At 45.0% G+C, this 18,414-nt stretch overlaps 1 protein-coding gene across 1 annotated transcript in view; it reads left to right on the forward strand.

The window, feature by feature from the left end:
- The first annotated feature begins 10,639 nt into the window (after positions 1–10,639).
- Positions 10,640–18,414, forward strand: part of cstf3 (cleavage stimulation factor, 3' pre-RNA, subunit 3) — a 102,755-nt gene continuing 94,980 nt past the window's right edge. Inside the window, exon 1 of the mRNA XM_068046586.1 lies at positions 10,640–10,884. Coding sequence (XP_067902687.1) covers positions 10,858–10,884 — 27 coding nt within the window. The 5' untranslated portion in view covers positions 10,640–10,857. The remainder of the gene's footprint in view (positions 10,885–18,414) is intronic.

An 18,414-nucleotide genomic window follows, 5' to 3' on the forward strand; every position in this document is an offset into this window, starting at 1 on the left:
TTACCCTGTACCTTCATCTGGGAATTACTTTGCAGCAATACTAAAATCACAGTGTAAGTGGATATAACAACAACTTATATTTATATTGCATCTTTAACAAAATAAAAGGTCCCAAGGCACTTTACAGGAGCATTATAAAACAAAGTATGATACTGAGCCACATAAGGAGATATTAGGTCAGATCACCAAAAGCTTGGTCAAAGAGGTTAGTTTTTAAGGAGTGTCTTAAAGGAGGAAAGTGAGGCCGAGAGGCAGAGAGGTATAGGGAGGGAATTCCAGGCAACTGAAGGCACGGCCACCAATAGTGGAGTGATTAAATTTGGGGATGTTTAAGACGCAAGAATTAGGTGAGCACGGATATCTTGGAGGGTTGTGGGGCTGGTGGAAATTGCAGAGATAGGGAGGGGCAAGGCCATGGTGGAATTTGAAAACAAGGATGAGAATTTTAAAATCAAGACGTTGCTTAACTGGGAGGCAATGTAGGACAGCGAGCACAGGGGTGATAGGTGAACGGGACTTGGTGCAAGTTTAGACATGGGTAGTAGGGATTTGGATGACCTCAATTTATGCAGGGTAGAATGTCGGGAGACGGTGGCGTAGTGATAAGGTCCCTGAGCTAGTAATCAAAAGGTCCAGGCTAATGCCCTGGGACATAGGTTCAAATCCCACCATGGCAGCTGGTGGAATTTTTAAAAATGCAATTAATTAAGAAAATCTGGCATTGAAAACGACAGTCAGTAATGGTGCCATTAAACTACCATCGATTGTTGTAAAAACCCATCTGGTTCACTAATGTTCTTTAAGGAAGGAAATCCGATCCTTACCTGTTCTGGCCTACATGTGCCTCCAGACCCAAAGCAATGTGGTTGACTCTTGACTGTCCTCTGATATGGCCTAGCAGGCCATTCAGTTGTCAAGGGCAATTAGGGATGGGCAACAAATACTGGCCTTGCCAGTGACACCCACATCCCATGAAAGTATATAAAAAGGATTGCTTTGGAATAGTCAAGTCTAGAGGTAATGAGGCATGAATAAGAGTTTCAGCAGCAGATGAACTGAGTCATGGGCAAAGTCGAGAGATGTTAGGCGGTCATAGTAATCTGGAGAATATGTGGTCGGAAGTTCATTTCTTTTTTTTTTCTTTTTATTTAAAAAAAAAGAATTATCTGGCATTCAATGTTGGATCAACAGTAATTTCCTCCAATTAAATAGTTGCATGGTCAGCAGTATAGTGGGAATAGGGTCAAGGGTCTCATGGACAAGGGGAGGGCATGAGGCGAGATAGGAGAGAAACTAAAGAAAGATGCAAGTTCAAGGTTCGGGCAGGGGGAGCATTAGAGGAACTTCGGTCAGGTTGGGCTAATGGAAATGAGGGATGCGACAGAGGCAGCTGGTTGGATGGTCCCAATCTTAGTGACAAGGAAGTCCATGAGCTCCTCGTACTTATTGTTGGAGTTGAGGGTGAAGAAGACGGTGTGTAGTGTTTAAGAAGATGGTTTGCAGTAGAGAAATATTGCTGGGTGTTAACTTTGCGTTCCAGGATGATTCTGGAATTGTGAGAAGTTTTAGCAGACAAGAGCGGGACCTGATAGTATTTTATGTGGTCCAGCCAGATCTGGTGGTGGATGGCTAAACCAGTTGTCCACCATATCCTTTTAAGTCTGCGTCCCTTGTGCTTAAGGGAGCAGAGATGAGGGCTGTACTGGGGTCAGCCAGGGTGAGAGAAAGGAATGGTTTTATTGGGGACTAGGGCATCAAAGGTGGAGGTGAGGGTGCAGTTGAGCAAATCGGTAGCTGCAGAAATATTCTGCTGAATGGAGGGGAGAGGCCAGACAATTTGGATTTTGAAAGTGCAGTAGTAAGTGAAGTGGGGAATAGTTTTTTTCCAGGGATGGATACAGAAGGAGATAGGGTTAGGGTGTGGAAGGGGGATATGGGTGGAGGTTAATACAAGGAAATGATCAGAAATGGGAATAGCAAGACCACATGAGATGACCAGGTCAAGGGGGTGGCAATGATTTGGTACATGGAGGGAGTAGAAGAGGGCAGTGAACTCTGAGGAGATGGCATGATGTGTTGAGATGAAGGTACACTTTTTTCCATAATGAGATATCTAGAGGGGAGATGAGGAGACGTGTTTTCACTTAGAGAGTTTTTGGATATTCTTTTTTTATTTGTTCATGGGATGTGCATGTCACTGGATGGGCCAGCGTTTATTGCCCATCCCTAATTCCCCTGGAGGTGGAACCGCTGCAGTCCTTGGGGTGTAGGTACACCCACAGTGCTGTTAGGAAGGGAGTTCCAGGATTTTGACGCAGCGACAGTGAAGGAAAGGCAATATAGTTCCAAGTCAGGATGGTGTGTAGCTTGGAGGGGAACTTGCAGATGGTGGTGTTCCCATGTATCTGCAGCCTTTGTCCTTCTAGGTGGTAGAAGGTGGGTTTGGAAGGTGCTGTCGGAGGAGCCTTGGGCAGGGCATCTTGTAGATGGTACACACTGCTGCCACTGTGCATCGGTGGTGAAGGGAGTGAATATTGAAGGTGGTGGATGGGGCGCCAATCAAGCAGGCTGCTTTGTCTTGGATGGTGATGAGCTTCTTGAGTGTTATCAGAGCTGCACCCATCCGGGCAAGTGGAGAGTATTCTATCACACTCCTGACTTGTGCTTTGTAGATGGTGGACAGGCACTGGGGAGACAGGAGGTGAGTTACTCGCCACAGAATTCCTAGCCTCTAACCTGCTCTTGTAGCCACAGTATTTATGTGGCCGGTCCAGTTCAATTTCTGGTCAATGGTAACCCCCAGGATGTTGATAGTGGGGGATTCAGCGATGGTAATGCCATTGAACATCAAGGGGAAATGGTTAGATTCTCTCTTGTTTGAGATGGTCATTGCCTGGCACTTGTGTGGCATGAAAGTTACTTGCCACTTATCAGCTCAAGCCTGGATGTTGTCCAGGTCTTGCTGCAGCTGGACATGGGCTGCTTCAGTGTCTGAGGAGTCACGAATGGTACTGAACATTGTGCAATCATCAGCGAACAACTCCACTTCTGACCTTATGATGGAGGGAAGGTCAGTGATGAAGCAGCTGAAGATAGTTGGGCCTAGGATACTACCCTGAGGAACTCCTGCAGCAATGTCATGGAGCTGAGATGATTGGCCTTCAACAACCACAACTATCCTCCTTTGTGCTAAGTATGACTCTAACCAGCGGAGAGTTTTCCCCGATTCCCACTGACTCTGGTTTTGCTAGGGCTCCTCGATGCCATTCTCGGTCAGATATGGAATCTGGAAACTGATTCCATAAATAACTTTAAAAGGGAGTTGGGCAGGTACTTGAGGATGAGGAACTTAAAGGGTTATGGACAAAAGGCGGGTGGCATGGAACAAGCACAACTGCTCTTTCAAAGAGCCAGCACAGGCACAATGGACTGAATGGCCTCCTGTGCTGTAAGTTTCTATGATTCTATGATAACTGGTAACTGTTCAAAGCACCTTCGGAATGAAAGAAATAATTTCACTGTGTATATAAAATGCAACTGCATAAATTGGCCTTTTTAACACGACTGTACTCACATGTATCTTTATTACGTCATCTGTACTTTTTTCCAAAATCCACCTCCCCGCGGCCCCACAACCCTGCCCCCCTACACACACAATTTTTTTTTTAGGTTCTTGCTCACCAAATGATCTTAAGATTGATAGTATAATGGGAAACTGAAACAAGCCAGAAGACACTAAGATTGGAGAAGAATCTTCTTCTTTGGCCTCCTTGTCTCGAGAGACAATGGGTAAGCGCCTAGATGTGGTCCGTGGTTTGTGAAGCAGCGCCTGGAGTAGCTATAAAGGCCAATTTTAGAGTGACAGACTCTTCCACAGGTGCTGCAGATAAAATTGGTTGTCGGGGCTGTTACACAGTTGGCTCTCTCCTTGCGCTTCTGTCTTTTTTCCTGCCAACTGCTAAGTCTCTTTGACTCGCCACTCTTTAGCCCCGCCTTTATAGCTGTCCACCAGCTCTGGCGATCACTGGCAACTGACTCCCACGATTTGTGGTCAATGTCACAGGACTTCATGTCGCGTTTGCAGACGTCTTTAAAGCGGAGACATGGATGGTCGGTGGGTCTGATACCAGTGACGAGCTCCCTGTATAACGCGCCCTTGGGGATCCTGCCATCTTCCACGCGGCTCACATGGCCAAGCCATCTCAGGCACCGCTGGATCAGTAGTGCGTATGCTGGGGATGTTGGCTACCTCACGGACTTCTGCGTTGGAGATACGGTCCTGCCACCTGATGCTAAAGATTCTCTGGAGGCAGCGAAGATGGAATGAGTTGCGACGTCGCTCTTGGCTGACATATGTTGTCCAGGCCTCGCTGCCATAGAGCAAGGGACTGAGGACACAGGCTTGATACTCTCGGACTTTTGTATTCCGTGTCAGTGCGCCATTTTCCCACACCCTCTTGGCCAGTCTGGACATAGCAGCGGATGCCTTTCCCATGCGCTTGTTGATTTCTGCATAGAGAGACAGGTTACTGGTGATAGTTGAGCCTAGGTAGGTGAACTCTTGAACCACTTTGAGTGTGGTTGCCAATATTGATGGATGGAGCATTTCTGACGTCCTGTCCCAGAATGTTCGTTTTCTTGAGGCTGATGGTTAGGCCAAATTCGTTGCAGGCAGCCACAATCCTGTCGATGAGTCTCTGCAGACACTCTTCTATGTGGGATGTTAATGCAGCATTGCCAGCAAAGAGGAGTTCCCTGATGAGGACTTTCCGTACTTTGGTCTTCGCTGTAAGATGGGAATGGTTGAACAACCTGCCATCTGATCTTGTGTGGAGGAAAATTCCTTCTTCTGAAAACTTGAACGCATGTGAGAGCAGCAATGAGAAGAAGATCCCACACAGTGTAGGTGCGAGAACACAGCCTTGTTTCACGCCACTCAGGATAGGAAAGGGGTCTGATGAGGCATGCTATGCTGAATTGTGCCTTTCATTGTCATGGAATGAGGTGATGATACTTAGTAGCTTTGGTGGACATCTGATCTTTGCTAGTAGTCTGAAGAGACCACATCTGCTGACGAGGTCAAAGGCTTTGGTGAGATCTATGAAAGCAACGTAGAGGGGCATCTGTTGTTCGCGGCATTTCTCCTGTAGCTGGTAAAGGGAGAACAGCATGTCAATGGTGGATCTCTCTGCTCGAAAGCCGCACTGTGCCTCAGGGTAGACATGCTCAGCCAGCTTCTAGAGTCTGTTTAGAATGACTCGAGCGAGGACTTTCCCCACTATGCTGAGCAGGGAGATGCCACGGTAGTTGTTGCAGTCACCGTGGTCACCCTTGCTCTTATAGAGGGTGATGATGTTGGCATCGTGCATGTCCTGTGGTACTGCTCCCTCATCCCAGCACAGGCAAAGCGGTTCATGGAGTGCTGAGAGCATAGCAGGCTTGGCACTCATTTCAGGAGTAATGCCGTCCTTTCCAGGGGCTTTTCCACTGGCTAGAGATCAATGGCATCACTGAGTTCTGATTTTGTTGGCTGTTCGTCCAGCTCATTCATGACTGGTGGAGACTGGGCTGCATTGAGGGCGGTATCAGTGACAATATTTTCCCTTGAGTACAGTTCTAAGTTGCAATCCAGCAAAGATCCCATACCTGCAGTCTCCTGAGTGTGACAGCAGCAAGTAATATATAATAAGCTTTCAATACACAAGGGAAGATGTTTTGTAATAATATCCTAAATCTCAGTTTAAGTATTATTTTCCTTAATGCTTAACTGAAATTATTTACTGCATCCTGCTCAGAGTAACATAGGGCTGGATTTTACATCGGGCAGACGGGAGCTGTCCACCGATGTAAAAGTCGGAGGCAAACCCGCTTCCGCCTAGCCTGGGCATCCGTCCCACATTTTATGGGTCCCCATGCTTTAATTGTTCCGAGGCGGGACTGACACCCGCTTGAGGGAGGAAGTCCCGCCTCATTGAGCTGCCGGCCAATCATCTGCCGGCATCTCTTAGTTCCCAGCAGTGCCAATGGGAACGGTGGCCAGTGTTGGGACTGCAGCCCAGCTGAGGACATGGAGCCAGGAGTGCAGGTAACTTTGGTTTGCCTCGCCGGGGGTAATCACAGAGTCCCTCCTCCTGATTGCTTTCCAGTGCCCCCTGCTGGAAAGTGCACGTGTACAGAAGTCAAGTAAAGTTGGGATCAAACCTGGATGCCTCCATGGTCAGGTAGCCGAATGATATTCCACTCAAACAGCCACCTGAGTAAAATACAGGGCAGCTCCTTGGAGGAGGAAGCCTGCATCACTGGAGTTGTACCGCAGTACGATTCAACTGCTTCAGAAGAGGGGAAGATAAACAGACCAGGGAGGCATTTCAAGATTTTGTTGGGAAAATAACAAATGACATATATAAAAACAGATTATTCTAACAAATTATTAAAATAATAGCAATGGTTCAGCGGGTAGCACTCTCACCTCTGAGTCAGAATGTTGCGGGTTCATGTGCTGCTCCAGGGACTTCAGCATGTAATCCAGATTGACACCCCCAGTACTGAATGAGTGTCGGAGGTGTCATCAGTCGAATTAGATGTTAAACCAAGGCCCACTTCTCAGGTGTATTTTGAAGCAGTATTTTGAAGAGCAGGGGAGTTCTCATCAGTCTCCTGGCCAATATTTATCCCTCAGCCAACATCACTGAAACAGACTGTCTACTCCTTATCGCTTTCTTACATCTTACATGTGCACAAATTCTAACAAAAGTACTTCAATGGCTGTAAAGCGCTTTGAGACATCCTGAGGTCATGCAAAGTTCTATATAAATGCAAGTTCGTTCTTTTTTTTCTTGCATTTGTTCTGAGGAACCAGTTGAATTTTTTTTTGTTGTGCAGTTGTTTTTTTAAATGACGACCATGGAAGGAACTTGGCTGTTTTCCCTGGGCCTGCTGAAAAGGAAAGTTGATTAATACTGTGAGGAATGCAGTTCACTTAGGCGTCTTCTCCCAGAGAACATAATTGCATATTATAAAATATTAAAAACAAGTTTGTCAATATCAATATCTGAGTTCCGAAGAAGGGTCACTGACCCGAAACGTTAACTCTGCTTCTCTTTCCACAGATGCTGCCAGACCTGCTGAGTGATTCCAGCATTTCTTGTTTTTGTTTCAGATTTCCAGCATCCGCAGTATTTTGCTTTTATTTGTCAATATCTATCTGCATTTGCACTGTATTTTATCCTAATTATACTTGAACATAGAAGAAAACATGATACAAGTATTGTAAATGGAAAAGGATTACTATATGCTTTTTTGAGCCTGGGTGGATGTTTATAACATGTAAAACATCCCATTGAACCTGATAGCATCAATGTAACAAAAGCACTTATTTAGTGTTTAATATTCTGTCTCTTGTATAAAACCAAAAGGTCTTTGAGTGTGAAATTAAAATTCTTACAAAAAATGTTTCCACTTCATTAATTCTAGTGCACATGGATTCTCACTGACATGGGCATAGTCCCACAGCAAGGACTGTTGATGTTCAGTGTACAAATATCTGCTGTGCTAGAGTGTTCCTTAAAATCTCTTTTCTGATCTCACTCAGGTTATTGTATTTTGAGGCCTCTGCTTGCATTCCTCTGCTTGCAGCTTCTAGAGACCTAAGCAGAAAATGTTTAAACCAGGCATCTTAAGTAAGTGAGGTTAGCCAGTTGGTATGCAGACAGTCACATTACCCAGCTGCCATTTGCTGACACAGTACAAGTAGGCGATACGTCTATGAACAAATCCAGTTAGAAAAGGGATCAGCTCAGTTGAACAACAAGGAGCACAACCTTGAAAATTACAACTAAGAATGGGGCCCAAATGCAACTTCAGAATTTGCACTAAAATAAAAAAAAAGTGGAAGTTTGGAATTAAAGCAGAAAATGCTGGAAATACTCAGCAGGTAATGCAGCATCTTTGGATAGAGATACAGTTAACAGTTCAGGTTGGTGACTTTTCTCCACAGATACTGCCTGACCTGATCAGTATTACCAGCATTTTCTGCTTTTAAGGATTTTGCTTTTTTAGAATTTGTACATTTAGTGCTGAGTTGATGATCCATCTCGGCCTCCTCCTGAAGTCCCCAGCATCACAGAAGCCAGATTTCAGCCAATTCGATTCACTTCGCGTGATATCAAGAAATGACTGAAGGCACTGGATACTGCAAAAGCTATGGGCCCTGTAAATATTCCGGCAATAGTACTGAAGACCTGTGCTCCAGAATTTTACACGCCCATAGCCAAGCTGTTCCAGTACAGCTACAACACTGGCATCTACCCTGCAATGTGGAAAATTGCCCAGGTATGTCCTGTACACAAAAAGCAGGACAAGTTCAACCCGGCCAATTACCGCCCCATCAGCCTACTCTCAATCATCAGTAAAGTGATGGAAGGTGTCATCAACAGTGCCATCAAGCAGCACTTGCTTAGCAATAACCTGCTCAGTGACGCTCAGTTTGGGTTCCGCCAGGGCCACTCAGCTCCTGACGTCATTACAGCCTTGGTTCAAACATGGACAAAAGAGCTGAACTCGTGAGGTGAGAGTGACTGCCCTTGACATCAAGGCAGCATTTGACCGAGTATGGCATCTAGGAGCCCTAGCAAAACTGAGGTCAATGGGAATCAGGGGGAAAACCCTCCGCTGGCTGGAGTCATACCTAGCGCAAAGGAAGATGGTTGTGGTTGTTGGAGGTCAATCATCTGAGCTCCAGGACATCACTACAGGTGTTCCTCAGGGTAGTGTCCTCGGCCCAACCATCTTCAGCTGCTTCATCAATGACCTTCCTTCAATCATAAGGTCAGAAGTGGGGATGTTCGCTGATGATTGCACAATGTTCAGCACCATTCGTGACTCCTCAGATACTGAAGCAGTCCGTGTAGAAATGCAGCAAGACCTGGACAATATCCAGGCTTGGGCTGATAAGTGGCATAGCCAGTGACCCCCACATCCCATGAATGAATAAAAAAAAAGGAAAGGACAGTCATCATTCAGATGTTGAACCTGCCTGTTCTGGTGGTTCAGGTGAGTGGCAATATTTGAAGAAGAGAAGGGAGTTCTGGTGTGCGATAATGCTACATCAGTTTGGACTGCTGATCTAAACTGCTGATGTCTGATTGATGTAAATGGTGAGTATTTCCAGTAGTATTCAAAATGCTAATTCTCCACTTTGAATGTTTTGTCACACTTAGCTAAGTGCCTGGAAGCATGGATTCCGTCGACCTTTGCAAATAAAAAAATTTTAGGCAGGATATGTAAATTCTACCTATGGCCACACATGCATAATATATTTATACATACATTTTAATGTAGCATTGTCAATTTTATGAATATATAATGGCACTGAAATTATACCCAGTAAATTGCACCAAATTTTCAGGTCCTCAGTTGTCCCTCCCTAAACCTCTCTGCCTGTCCACCTCTCCACCTTTAAGATGCTTCTTAAAACCTACCTCTTTGGCAAAACTTGTAGTTATCTGTCCCAATATCTCCTCTTGGTTCGGTGTCAATTTTTGTCTTATTATTATCTCCTATGAAGACCCTTTAGACATTACTGCACATTAATGGTGGTTTTCACTCATGGGATGTGGGCATCCCTGGCAAGGACAACATTTATTGCCCATCTGAAATTACCCTTGAGAACATGGTGGTGATCCGCCTTCTTGAATCAAGGAATATGAAGCAAAAGTTGGTAAATGGGTTTGAGGATACAGATCAGCTATGATCTAACTGACTGGGGGAGCAGGCTAGAGAGGCTGTATGGCCTACTCCTGTACCTATCATGGAATCATAAAATGATAGAGGCACAGAAGGAAGCCATTCAGTCCATCATGCCTGGGCTGGCTCTTTGCAAGAGCTAGCTGATTAGTCTCATATTCCTCCTCTGGAGTGTGTTTTTGAATTCTCCGCACTCTTGGAAGTAATGTTTGCTATAGGGGTAATCTTACTCTGATATGAATAAATAGAATCATAGAATGGTTACTGCACATTTGGCCCATTGAGCTCATGCTGAGTCGCTGCAACAGCAACTCAGGTAATTCAACTCCCCCACCCTTTCCCTGTAGCCCTGCAAATGTTATCCCTTCAGGTGCTTACCCAATTCCCCTTTGAAAGCCACAATTGAATCTGCCTCCAGCACTCTCTCAGGCAGTGCATTCTAGATCATAACCACTCTTTGTGTAAAAGAACTTTTTCTTCAAGTCGCTGTTGGTTCTTCTGCTGTCAGGCAATTCGGGATGGGCAATAAATGCTAGCATAGCCAGTGATGCCCACGTCCCCTGAATGAATTTTTAAAAAATCACCTTAAATCTGAAACCTTTGGTTCTTGACCGCTCTGCCAAAGGGAACAGCTTCTCTCTCTATCTACTCTGTCTCAGCCCCTCATGATTTTTAAACACATCAAATTCATTTTCAAAGGAGAACAACCCTTATTCAATAACATACAAATATTATTCCTAACTATTCTGTTCCCTGATGCTTAGGAACAAAGTTAGTTTTCCCGAGGTCGTTGTGACAACTTGGTGCTCCTTGACAACCAGGTACCTCAACACGTGAGGGTAACAGCACATCCGGGCACTAATGAGAAGGCGGGCTGGACGCATGCGCTCGCGCGTCTAGCCGCTGCTTCCGGTGAGGATTCGCCGGCTGCCGCCGCCATTTTGTGAAGCCCGCTGAGGCGGCGGTGGAAGAGGGTAGGAGTAGTATCGAGCTTACAGAGGCAAAAGTGGGGTTTTTTAAAAGTTTGTTAGGGCCAGCCCAGCACTCACTCGAACAGTATTTACATCCGCTTTTTAATTTGTGTGGTATTTTAAAAAGTTAAAAAATCACACAATGTCCGGCGAAGGAAATACGGAGCAGGTAGGCCGGATTCAGTTGACGCTGTCGGTGGGGATTTGAAGCAGTCGGGTTGTGGTAGAGACGGTCACTTTGGACATTGGCTGCGTTTTAACTTTGAAAAAATAAATCCATCGTATTTATTTATTTCGATATATCTCCCCACTGGGTCGCGGTTCGTTTCTCTTGTGTTGCCGAGAGGGGTTAAAATGGCGGACGGCGCCGGTTTTATCGGATTTTTTTTCAAAACTGGAAGGTGAATCGTATTAAATGTCAACTTTCCTAGCCCTCTGACGCTCGCCTTTTCCCAATCACGCTGAAAATTAATACCCAGGTGTGATGTGGCGAAATATGTAAGCCATGCAGATAAAATAACTGCAAGATTAACCCTTTTTTGTATCGCGACGGTTCAGTTCGTGTCCTGTTGATTTAGGATTTCGGCTGGAGTTTCTTGCTCCGCACCCCACTCCCCAGTTTCGATTCTGGATGTCTGTTTCTTTGTTACACGTTTCCAAAGGGAAAGTTTTGAAACTCTCCTTTGGTGTGACCTAACTGCGGGGTGTGTGTTTATACAACACGTGGGTCCGCTCAAACTGAAATTACAAGACAGGTTCTTGTGCTGCCATCCCAGACACCAGATGGATTTTTTTTTGTTGTAAATTCACGTGGCTAGTTTTCCATATTCGATCAAATTAAATTGCTTTGAGGAAGCAAAGATACCAATTTGTTTCTTATGATTTGTACTTGGAACTGGTTAACACAGCATGTTTAGACCAGCCGTCGATGTGACCATTGCTTGGTACATAAACTTATTGCATCTTGGTGTCTCTAAATCATATTTCCAATTAATAAGGCATAAGGCTACAAATTGTCGATCTGCACCAAAACCAAAAAGTGGTCTGATCAGTCAGCAAATGTGGAGAGAACAATGGGGGGGGAAATGATTTGGGGAGGTAGTGGGGGTTGGTGTGACTGAAAGCTTGATCAGTGTTGAGTTAAAGGGTCTTGAAGTGGCAGAATGCGTGACTACCATTGACTCAGTCAATGACTTGAGGTCATCAGCTAAGAGTGCATGCTGGCTTTCCATTGAATTATGCAGTTAGTCCTACTTCCTGGCTCGATTCCTGTAGCCCTACAAGTCTATTTTGCTTAGGTGGCCATCCAACTTCCTCATGAAGTTAGTGATTGTCTCCACTTCCACCACTCTTGGGAGCAGCGAGTTCCAGGTCATTACCACCTGCTGCGTAAAACAATGCTTCCTCATATTCCCCTTGCATCTTTTGCCTAAAATTTTCAGTCTGTGTCCCCTAGTCCTTGTACCATTTATTAATGGGAACAGTTTTTCCTTGTCATCATCATGTACATTTCTATTAAATGTCCCCTCAATCTCCTTTGTTCTAAGGAGAACCAACCCAGCTGTTCCAACCTAACCTTGTAACTAAAATCCTACATCCCTGGAGCCATTCTGGGAAATCTCCCCTGGACCCTGCCAAGGAGCCTCATCCTTCAAGTGTGGTCACCAGAACTGGATGCAGTACTCCAGTTGGGGCCTAACCAGAGCTATATGAAGATTCAGCATAACTTCCCTGATTTTTTTACTCAATGCCTCTATTTATGAAGCCCAAGATCCCATATGCTTTACTAACCACTCTCTCGATATGTTCTGCCACCTTCACAGAAATATGCACATTCATCCCCAGGTCCCTCTGTTCCTACGCACTCTTTAGAACTGTGCCATGAAGTATATATTGCTGCTCCCTATTCCTTCTGTCAAGATGCGTCATGTCACACTTGTCAGTATTAAATTCCATCTGCCGCCTGTCTGATCATTCCTGTAGCGTATCTGCATCCTATTGTAGGTGGTTCATATCCTCACTGTTTGTCGCATCTCCAAGTTTGGTCTCTTCAGCAAATTTTGAAATTCCACTCTGTATTCCATGATCCAAGTCATTCATATAGCATAAAATAAATCAGTGGTCCCAGCACTGACCCTTGGGGGACACCGCTATCTACCATTCTTCAGTCTGAAAAGCAACCATTTACTATGACTCCTTCAGCAAATTTTTTTTATCCAATTGGACACTGGCCTTCCTACTCCATGAGCTTCAATTTTGTTAACCAGGGTTAAAGGGTGGGTACATGCACGAGCTGTAATCAGAAATAGGAGTTTATGGGGTTGTAGCACTGGAGAAGGATCGAGAGGCCTTGAAGGAGTATAAACAAGGACTTGAATTTTATATTAGATTTTGAGGCCTGAAAGCCAACGTACAGCAGTGGGGATGAGGGAAATGAGTGGGTAGGAATTGATAGGATAATGGTAGCCAGTGTTTTGCTTCAGCTAAAGTTGGTGGGAAGGTGGGGAATAGGATTCCAGGTGAATATTGGATACTCCCATTGAGTCTGGAGCTGATAGACATAAATAAGGGTTTCAGTGTCAGATGGGTTGAGATAGATGTGGAAGTGGGTGGTAACAGATAATGGTCTTTGTGATGGAGAGGATATGGGGTTGGCAAATCAGCATGGACTCAGGAAATATGGTGTTGATCTTTGAATAACAGCAGTTAACATTTCCTTTTTCCGTGTTCATGTCATTACAACTAATGGGCATTGCTTTATGAAATTTTAATTAGTCCAATCCTGGTATCTTAACATTAGTATTGGCGATGTTGAAAAATGGAAGACAGGCATGTCAGATAAAACTATCTTTTCAGTTGCAATGTACATCATGCTTTGTTTTCTGTCATTTCTGTATTACGCTTTATAAAAGGACACGAAGAGAAAAGGTACGTAATTTACTGTTGGAGGTGCCAAGGAATTAGAAGCAGTTGCCAATCTTCAAAAAAAATTGAGCAATTGGAAATACTCCTTCAATACTGCTCCAATTTACAAGAAATATGCATCGTCTTAAAAGGATATGCCAGGGTACACATAGCTCCATCTTAGCAGAGATGTGCCGTGTGTGACATGGTATAATGATCCTGACTTGTAGAATGGTGAATCCTCTGATACTGAGCAATGCTATGGGCATATGCAGGATACAATAGTTTTCACATTTTTCAAAGAGTGGATGGCTGCAAATACTAGTGCATGTCCAGGGACCCACTGTCAGCTGTCTAATGGTGACTGCTGTCCTTGAAATTTTTTTTTATTGGTTTAAAGCAACAGAATCAATGCTAATAAATCTGCCAAGTATTGAAAGTAGATGGCAGATGGGTGGAAATACTATGACTTTGAGTTCCAGGCTCCCTTTACAGATCATGTAAGGTTCGGAGATCGCAAGTTGGAAACCTGTAGCGAGCATGGATTGTTAGGCGATTGCTATTATCGCATCACTAGTATCCAAAATGTCAAATTTTAACACATTTGATATTTATAGAGCAAGTGAGTTGGTGTGATTTTAACAAAAGTAATCTTGGAGTACTGCAGTTTTCAGAAATACATGAAGTGGTAGTTCTGGGCCCTCTTGTGTCCTCCAGTACATCATGATAGTGAATAAAATGAATGGGCAGCATTGCCTACTCCTGTTTCTATAGGAATAGAATCAGTGAGTCTCCTATCTACCCTTGCACTAATTCTGGTACACATCACAGATAAAATCCAAGATTTAACATGTTTTCCCAGTGCTTCTGGATTCTTTGTGAGGACCAGAAATGTATTCTGTAGGAAAAGTGACCTAAAATTGTTTAAAATGACACTGATAATTCTGGAGAAAAACTTTAGGAAAGTTCAGACAGCTTTCTTGGATAATAAGAAACATCTGCATCTACGACATGACATTGCAAAGGCCACTGAATAAATGGTTCAGCTTGTCTGAAGCGGTGAGCACTAGCTGCAAGTGTTCCCAATGAAAACCTGTTGCCAGTACTGTCATATTTGCATCATGATAAAATAAAGAAGTTGAATTCTGTCCATGACAGGTTCTTGAGTGTTAGAATGTAACACCTTCTTTGGCCTCCTTATCTTGAGAGACAATGGGTAGGCGCCTGGTGGTGGTCAGTGGTGTATGGAGCAGCGCCTGGAGTGGCTATGAAGGCCAATTCTAGAGTGACGGGCTCTTCCACAGGTGCTGCAGAAACATTTGGTTGTCGGGGCTGTTACACAGTTGGCTCTCCCCTTGCGCTTTTGTCTTTTTTCCTGCCAACTGCTAAGTCTCTTTGACTTGCCACACTTTAGCCCCGCCTTTATGGCTGCCCGCCAGCTCTGGCGAACGCTGGCAACTGACTCCCACGACTTGTGATCAATGTCACAGGACTTCATGTCGCGTTTGCAGACGTCTTTAAAGCGGAGACATGGATGGCCAGTGGGTCTGATACCAGTGGCGAGCTCGCTGTACAATATGTCTTTGGGGATCCTGCCATCTTACATGCGGCCGACGTGGCCAAGCCATCTCAAGCGCCGCTGACTCAGTAGTGTGTATAAGCTGGGGATGTTGGTCGCCTCGAGGACTTCTGTGTTGGAGATACGGTCCTGCCACCTGATGCCAAGTATTCTCCGGAGGCAGCGAAGATGGAATGAATTGAGACGTCGCTCTTGACTGAAATACATTGTCCAGGCCTCGCTGACATAGAGCAAGGTACTGAGGACACAGGCTTGATACACTCGGACTTTTGTGTTCCGTGTCAGTGCGCCATTTTCCCACACTCTCTTGGCCAGTCTGGACATAGCAGTGGAAGCCTTTCCCATGCGCTTGTTGATTTCTGTATCTAGAGACAGGTTACTGGTGATAGTTGAGCCTAGGTAGGTGAACTCTTGAACCACTTCCAGAGCGTGGTCGCCAATATTGATGGATGGAGCATTTCTGACGTCCTGCCCCATGATGTTCATTTTCTTGAGGCTGATGGTTAGGCCAAATTCATTGCAGGCAGCCGCAAACCTGTCGATGAGACTCTGCAGACACTCTTCAGTGTGAGATGTTAAAGCAGCATCGTCAGCAAAGAGGAGTTCCCTGATGAGGACTTTCCGTACTTTGGACTTCGCTCTTAGACAGGTAAGGTTGAACAACCTGCCCCCTGATCTTGTGTGGAGGAAAATTCCTTCTTCCGAAGACTTGAAGGCATGTGAAAGCAGCAGGGAGAAGAAAATCCCAAAAAGTGTGAGTGCAAGAATACAGCCCTGTTTCACGCCACTCAGGATAGGAAAGGGGTCTGATGAGGAGCCGCCATGTTGAATTGTGCCTTTCATATTGTCATGGAATGAGGTGATGATACTTAGTAGCTTTGGTGGACATCCAATCTTTTCTAGTAGTCTGAAGAGACCACGTCTGCTGACAAGGTCAAAGGCTTTGGTGAGATCAATGAAAGCAATGTAGAGGGGCATCTGTTGTTCGCGGCATTTCTCCTGTATCTGAAATGTAACACACAGTAAGTAAAACATACATAAGAAATAGGAGCAGGAATAGGCCATTCAGCCTCTCGAACCTGTTCCGCCATTCAACAAGATCATGGCTGATCTGACTGTGGCTTCAACTCCACTTTCCTGCCGGTCCCCCTCACCCTCGACTCCCTTGTAGATTTTTGATGTCTAACTTGAATATACATGTTGCCTCCATCATGCCCGCTATGAGACTGTTCTAGCTGTTAATAAAGTAATAGCAATGTACTTTACGAATTTCTGCATCTGACTTTCTCTTTGACTTTGCAACATGAGGTTAACTAATTCATTATGTATTGTGTTCCCTTCGGAGTTGAAAGGGAAACAAAATGCTGGAAACACTTAGCAAATTAGACAACAGTTGATAACAGTACCTGAAACATTAACATTCTTCCTTTATTTAAGGACACAGCCTGACTTGTTGAAATTTCCAGCATTTCTTGTTGCAAATTTACTGCACATGCAGTATTTTTTAATTTGCTCTGCCACACCCACTGCTCTAGGATCATTTGGAGTTCAAAGATAACACTTGGCTACTTTTAGAACCAACAGCCACTTTCTGAATCCCTTCCCTCTTCACCCGCACCTTGTAACGTGTCTAAGCTCATAGATTTCTCTGACACCAAGATAAATCAATTAGCTCCCTCTAAGCTAGATGTCCCCCACAGCCCCAATCCTTACTTTTTCTAGAGCATCTCACTGTTCTGCAATGATTCCCCCCACCCGCACTCTGCTCTCTGTACATCCATCTCTTCCACAAGACCTCATTGCTCCAATCCCAAGAATTTGCTGGCCATCTATTTGTCACTGGCCTCAGTGACAAATAGCGTAAGTGTAATAGTGTAAGTGATTCCCTCTCTTAAGGCACTGTCCCCATTCCTTTCATAGCATTGTGGTAACCTGACCCCTCTATCTTAATTCATGGCTCCAAGGTCCCTCAATGTGTGGTCACTTCCCAGATCAATGCCCACCTCTCCTGCAACTCACTCCTTTGAATTCCTGTAATCAGGTTTCCATCCACGTTTCAGCACCAAAGTGCCCTAAACAAAGTCACAAACAGACTGTGAACACTGGATGCCAGCCCTTCTCAAGCTCTCTGCAGCGTTTGACAGCATTCATTCACACTATCCTACTCTACCATGTCTCCTCCATTGTCTTGAATCCAGGGACTGCCCTTATAGAGTCATAATGGCACAGGAGGCGACCATTTGGCCCATCAGATCCATGCTGGCGATCTGCAGAGCAATCCAATCAGTGCCATTCTCCGGTTCTATTCCCGTAGCCCTGTATGTTTATTTCCTTCAAGTGCCCATCCCAATTTCCTTTTTGAAATCATTCATCTTCCCTACTTCCATCACCCTCATAGGCAGTGAATTCCGGATCATTACCACTCGCTGCATTTTAAAAAAAGAGTTCCGCCCCCCCCCCCCCCCCACCCCCGCATTTCTTGCCCAAATCCGTATATCTGTGTAGTCCTTGTACCATCAGCTAATGGGAATAGCTTTTCTTTGTCTACCCTGTCCAAATTGTCAGAATCTTGTACACCTCGATCAAATCTCCCCTCAATCTCCTTTGCTCTCAGGAGAACAGCCCCACTTCTCCAACCTAATGTAACAGCTAAAATCCCTCATCACTGGATCCATTCTGGTAAATCTCCTCTGCACCCTCTGTAGAACCCTCACATCCTTCCTAAAGTATAGTGACCTGAACTGGAAGGAATATTGTAGTTGTGGCCTAACCAGAGCTTTATAAATGTTCAGCCTAACCTCTGCTTTTGTACTCAATACCTCTATTTAAATCAACAAGCGCATGGGAAAGGCTTCCACTGCTATGTCCAGACTGGCCAAGAGAGTGTGGGAAAATGGCGCACTGACACTGACAAAGTCCGAGTGTATCAAGCCTGTGTCCTCGGTACCTTGCTCTACGGCAGCGAAGCCTGGACAACGTATGTCAGCCAAGAGCGACGTCTCAGTTCATTCTATCTTCGCTGCCTCTGGAGAATCCTTGGCATCAGGTGGCAGGACCGTATCTCCAACACAGAAGTCCTCGAGGTGGCCAACATCCCCAGCATATACACCCTACTGAGCCAGCGGCGCTTGAGATGGCTTGGCCATGTGAGCTGCATGGAAGATGGCAGGATCCCCAAGGACACATTGTACAGCGAGCTCGTCACTGGTATTAGAC

The sequence above is a fragment of the Heterodontus francisci genome, chromosome 14 (assembly GCF_036365525.1).
Source record: "Heterodontus francisci isolate sHetFra1 chromosome 14, sHetFra1.hap1, whole genome shotgun sequence".
In the NCBI taxonomy this organism is placed as follows: Eukaryota; Metazoa; Chordata; class Chondrichthyes; order Heterodontiformes; family Heterodontidae; genus Heterodontus; species Heterodontus francisci.